The sequence below is a fragment of the Pleurodeles waltl genome, chromosome 8 (genome assembly GCF_031143425.1).
Source record: "Pleurodeles waltl isolate 20211129_DDA chromosome 8, aPleWal1.hap1.20221129, whole genome shotgun sequence".
In the NCBI taxonomy this organism is placed as follows: Eukaryota; Metazoa; Chordata; class Amphibia; order Caudata; family Salamandridae; genus Pleurodeles; species Pleurodeles waltl.
This window is the reverse complement of record NC_090447.1, coordinates 28,160,895-28,166,894: the sequence shown is the minus strand read 5'-3', so window position 1 is coordinate 28,166,894 and position 6,000 is coordinate 28,160,895. Positions and strand designations below refer to the sequence as shown.

At 44.2% G+C, this 6,000-nt stretch overlaps 1 protein-coding gene across 2 annotated transcripts in view; it reads right to left on the bottom strand.

The window, feature by feature from the left end:
* Window positions 1-1,448: 1,448 nt before the first annotated feature.
* Window positions 1,449-6,000, bottom strand: part of LOC138249678 (F-box/WD repeat-containing protein 7-like) — a 326,410-nt gene continuing 321,858 nt past the window's right edge. For both annotated transcript variants that reach the window (XM_069203645.1, XM_069203646.1), the window contains exon 13: window positions 1,449-2,820. In XM_069203645.1, the coding sequence (XP_069059746.1) occupies window positions 2,552-2,820 (269 nt within the window). In that variant the 3' untranslated portion in view covers window positions 1,449-2,551. The remainder of the gene's footprint in view (window positions 2,821-6,000) is intronic.

The window sequence follows — 6,000 nt, the reverse complement described above, 5'->3', positions numbered from 1 at the left end:
TGTTAATAACTTCAGAAATAACGTCTATGGTTATTATTAAATTTCTTTCTAACGTGTTTGCAAAGGAAGGAAATCCAAAATTTATTTTGTCAGATAATGGGGTCCAGTTCACTTCTAAAATGATGAAAGAATTTTTAAGGTCCAGAGGGACTGTTCATAAAAAAACAGCGTTGTGTCATCCCGAGTCTAATGGAATGGTTGAACGCTTCAACAGAACTCTAAAGGAAACTATTCAGTTCTCTAAACACTTGGGTGTAAATTGGGAGAAGTCAGTGTTGTCTAAAGTGGACGACTATAGATTTACACCTCATTCTAGCACGGGCTTATCACCATTTTTATTCAAAAAACGTATACCTCACACCATGATTTACCCCCCCCTTGGGTGAGGGAGTATGTTTCAGAGCAGTTCAATTATGAAGATCAGAAGGATTTTGCTATAAAGAAAAATGTGTATCTTCAAAAGAGAAATAAAAGTGTGTATGATGCTCGTAAGTCTGTCAAACATATTGATGTAAGGGTGGGAGACTCTGTCAAGGTAAAATTGCCTGGTAAGTTTCATAGCGGACAGTCTCATTACAGTAATGTATTCAATGTGATAAAGGTTTTCAAAAAACCTGTAAAGCTCGATGATGGTCGTATTTGGAATGTAAACAGAATCGTCAAGGTATCATAAGTGTAATTTTTTTTTTCTCTTCCACATTTATAATTATATTATTCATTGTATTGTTTGGGAAGTTTCTGTTCTTTTGTTTTGGTTTGTTAGAGGGGAGATAGTGTAGTATTTGTTTCTAGAGAAGTTATGTGTTTCTGTTTATTTATTTATTGTATTTGTAATGGTATGTCCCATCTCCCCCTGCCCTGGCAAAATGTGATCTCTTAGAATGCTTGTGGATTCTAGAGAGATCAGTTGGAGAAGAGAGATTGATGTGCCAGGTGTGGGTGGAGTTTCTTGATATACTTATGAATAAAACTGCTGAAGTATTTCAACTGGATCTCCAGACATTCTTCATTTCGTGAGTTAGCTTCCACTACAAAGGACTTACTCTATATCTGCCATCTGACACTTTTTTCCAAAGTCAAAATGGTGTCAGCATCTTGTGCCTGTCAAAAATATGTTTTTAAAGAAATAGTGTGCCTGTAAGGGAACCAAATATTTTGCTGAGAAGCACCTCTTGAAAATAGCAGAAGAAAATATCTACGATGTGGCAGCAAACTTAGCGTAGTTCTTGCGAAGCCGCCATAAAAGCATGTGAGAACCTGCAACTTTGCATTATACAGTTGGTCACATTATTTTGCAGATACTGACTCACCTGAAAGAAAATGACCCCTACCATTCAGTTTTACAATATGAGACAGTTGACAAACTTTACCTCCATCCCTGCTTGCATCCAACTCAACTTGTTCACCTAAAATAAAAAATAACAAATCCATTCACTCCAACTCAATCATTTGGTGGTGTACAGAAATATATTATTTTATTTTACATTTATATATGTATAAAACATGCCTTATTTTACACTCTTCTCCCCTTCAGTACAAGGTATCTGGTTATGGCTCTCAGGTGTAGTCTATGTCTGAAAGGCTTTTAAAAAAGCAAACCAGCTTCTCTGGCTAGTCTTGTAGGACAAAGTCAGCGATTCTCCCTTTTTATCAAATAAGTCACTGAAGGGAAATACGCAGTGCCAGGACTACTCACAAACTAGACGATGAAAGTAGACTGGGGCTGTATCAGGCAATCCAATACATTCTCTACTGCAGCTGAGAGTGGCTCTTCAAACACAATGCTCCCGTGTCAAAGCCAGGTACACCACCTTACGATGCCAACTTTCAACTCCCACTGTGACCAATTTGGCTCCGCCAGCGAAGCCCATGAATACTTCAACATCAGGATAAAGCAAAGATCATGTGAGGTGATGGGACGACTCCAGAGACCCGGTTTGTGGGGTGCAGTGAGACGATGACGTCCAGGCATTAGCAGAGGATCATCAGATTACAGGAACATAGATTTCCAACAACACTCCATCATCCACCTACACTTTGATCCAAGAGTCTGGCCAAGCATCCTCTGTGGCTGGTAGTGATGAAAAAATAGGCTGCTTCATGGGGCAACACCAGCTCCCTGCACAACAGGTACTCTTCCTTCTTAGGTTAGATTGTGACGTCCCAAAGGAACTAACCTGCTAAGTTGACTTTGATTAGAGTCTGCTGACTATCAATGCTGCACCCTACTCCCTTCAAGTAACGGCAAGGAAGATGAAAAGCTATTCTTGGGCACAACACCTCTGTCCTCTTGGGAGGGCCCTAGCACTTGTTGCCCTTGAGACCACGGGTTTCATAGGAGGGACAGGGTACTTGTTCCACCATCAGGATTACTGCTTGGAAAATCCTGCTGAGCCTTGCTCTACTGGGTCGCACACTGCTGTAAGGAAAGCTGCCTTCCTTACCCCAAGGCTCGTCTACAAAGGAACCCGACACTGCTGGTCCCCTGAGGGCAAATCACACATCACAATGTGAGCACTTTGTTAAATCTGTCCCCAGAGTAAGCTCTTTGTCACTTCATGTCCACATCAAAGTCCAGCACTAGCAACTTTGTTTCCTCTGTACCATTTCGACTACCAACTGCACACACTAGCTTAGTGTTGGAAGCCCGGATTCGCCATACAACTCCTCCACTACCACCGCTTTCCAGAGCCACCAGGTTACGGATGAAATCACCTGTCTTAAGGTCCCAAAGTTTAACAGTACCATCGTCGGAGCTTGTTACCACAAACTTGGAGCTGAACTGTAAGCAAGTGACAGCACTCTGGTGCTTCTGGGGGCCTGTAAAACAAAAGGACTTTATGTCAGCATCTGGTAGTCTTACAATTTACAACAAATTCTGCACTTCATAAATTTTCACCACTGAAGTCCCTCTGTTTCAGATGTGTTTGCATGTTCAGCCATTATCTTTCAACTAATTTGTAAAATGTTGGGAAAAAACTATAAAGCCAGCAATCGTGGTACAGAATCTTTGTTAAAGAAAAAAATACTTATCTGTAACAGTCATTTTAACTCTTGTAGTGTAGAAGATATTCATTAAAACAATACAGTACGAACATTGTATGATAGAGTCAGACTTAAGCTTAGACTTAACCAGCAACATACACTCAAGATGAGGTACTGGTCCAGATGAAACCACAGAACCTAAAAGAAAGTAGTTATTTACCTGTAACAATTGTTTAATTCTTCTTTTGGGCACAGGTCATAGGTGAAGCCAGTGCAACTAGTGATCATCTTGAGCAAAAGCACAGCACCTCAGTATATGTCATCAACTTCAGATTCTTTTAATATGACCCAACCTAATCTACCAAGAAAGTGGGTGGGTTAGTGGGTCACACTTGAACCTAGAAGAGCTTCGAAACTACTGTTACTGATTAGTAATTGGTATCTTTTGCTGTATAAAACTATGCCAAATGCACACGATTTCCACAGGATATGCAGTGCTATTACCCCCTTTGTGGAAGAGGGAGTGAAGTGTGTGAAGTAACAAATAAATGTAAAACCAAGTGTCCTACTTCAACGTCCCATGAGCCTGCACATCACTCAAGTAGTGTTTAGTGAACGTAGGGACCGATGACCATATTGGTGCTAAGCAAACATTGCTGGACACAATGCTAACGCATGCTAGCACTCTCCTCATCTTTCTTTCTTGCAGAACTTACCATTGGCTTTATGTCCAAGGCCTTTCCAAGGGACAGGGCAAATGAAATGTTTGCATAGCCCTTTTTGCTATAATTCCCTTAGTACACCTTGTGTTCCTCACCTGAGGCAAGTGTGCAACAAAATTGTGTTTTCCTTGCTGTTTTTGTCTCCTCCATGTAACTTCTCTTAACATCAAATGTTTGTAAAGCCTTCGTCAAAGGGTGGCTCATTGGCAACTCAACACATACAGTGCTGTAAGTCGAGACGAGAAGATCATCTTCACCAGTGGCACAGCATTGCAGATCGATGTTAAACTATTCAATGCTGCTCAGTAGTCGAAGAGACCTAGATTGACGTGGGAACACTCGTCCACGTCAAAAAGGTCACGTATTTCATTATCACCTCACCATCTGCAGCAGGGCTTATGTCTCCATCCTTCCAGCCTGGGCAGTTTTCTCCTGCACTGCAGACATGCTCCTCTCCTAATAAGAGGCACACAGAAGAAACCACTGTTACTCCATTGAGTCATCCTAGAATGGTTGCTGACCTAGACTGACTGTAGGAAGTTGGCTCTGTATGTGCTATTTCAAAGTAAGGAATAGCATGCACAGAGTCCAAGGGTTCCCCTTAGAGGTAAAATAGTGGTAAAAAGAGATAATACTAATGCTCTATTTTGTGGTAGTGTGGTCGAGCAGTAGGCTTATCCAAGGAGTAGTGTTAAGCATTTGTTGTACATACACATAGACAATAAATGAGGTACACACACTCAGAGACAAATCCAGCCAATAGGTTTTGTTATAGAAAAATATATTGTCTTAGTTTATTTTAAGAACCATAGGTTCAAATGTTACATGTAATATCTCATTTGAAAGGTATTGCAGGTAAGTACTCTAGGAACTTTGAATCATTTCATTAGCATGTATACTTTTCACATAAAACACAATAAGCTGTTTTAAAAGTGGACACAGTGCAATTTTCACAGTTCCTGGGGGAGGTAAGTTATTGTTAATTTTCACAGGTAAGTAAGTCACTTACAGGTTTTAGTTTTTGGTCCAAGGTAGCCCACCGTTGGGGGTTCAGAGCAACCCCAAAGTTATCACACCAGCAGCTCAGGGACGGTCAGGTGCAAAGGTCAAAGAGGTGCCCAAAACACATAGGCTATAATGGAGAGAAGGGGGTGCCCCGGTTCCAGTCTGCCAGCAGGTAAGTACCCGCGTCTTCGGAGGGCAGACCAGGGGGTTTTTGTTAGGGCACCGGGGGGGACACAAAGTAGCACAGAAAGTACACCCTCAGCAGCGCGGGGGCGGCCGGGTGCAGTGTGCAAACACACGTCGGGTTTCCTTCAGTTTTCAATGGGAGACCAAGGGGTCTCTTCAGCGATGCAGGCAGGCAAGGGGGGCGGCTCCTCGGGGTAGCCACCACCTGGGCAGGGGAGAGGGCCTCCTGGGGGTCACTCCTGCACAGAAGTTCCGTTTCTTTAGGGGCTGGGGGCTGCGGGTGCAGGGTCTTTTCCAGCCGTCGGGAAATGGAGTTCAGACAGTCGCGGTCAGGGGGAGCCTGGGGATTCCCTCTGCAGGCGTCGCTGTGGGGGGTCAGGGGGGACAACTTTGGTTACTCACAGTCGTAGAGTCGCCGGAGGGTCCTCCCTGAGTTGTTTGTTCTCCACCAGTCGAGTCGGGGTCGCCGGGTGCAGTGTTGCAAGTCTCACGCTTCTTGCGGGGAGTTGCAGGGGTCTTTAAATCTGCTCCTTGTAACAAAGTTGCAGTTCTTTTGGAGCAGTGCCGCTGTCCTCGGGAGTTTCTTGTCTTTTTCGAAGCAGGGCAGTCCTCAGAGGATTCAGAGGTCGCTGGTCCCTTGGAAAGCGTCGCTGGAGCAGGTTTCTTTGGAAGGCAGGAGACAGGCCGGTAAGTCTGGGGCCAAGGCAATTGGGGTCTTCTGTTCTTCCTCTGCAGGGGTTTGTCAGCTCAGCAGTCCTTCTTCTTGTAGTTGCAGGAATCCAAATTCTTAGGTTCAGGGAAGCCCTTAAATACTAAATTTAAGGGCGTGTTTAGGTCTGGGGGGTTAGTAGCCAATGGCTACTAGCCCTGAGGGTGGGTACACCCTCTTTGTGCCTCCGCCCAAGGGGAGGGGGTCACATCCCTAATCCTATTGGGGGAATCCTCCATCTGCAAGATGGAGGATTTCTAAAAGTTAGAGTCACCTCAGCTCAGGACACCTTAGGGGCTGTCCTGACTGGCCAGTGACTCCTCCTTGTTATTCTCATTATTTTCTCCGGCCTTGCCGCCAAAAGTGGGGGCCGGGGCCGGAGGGGGCGGGCAA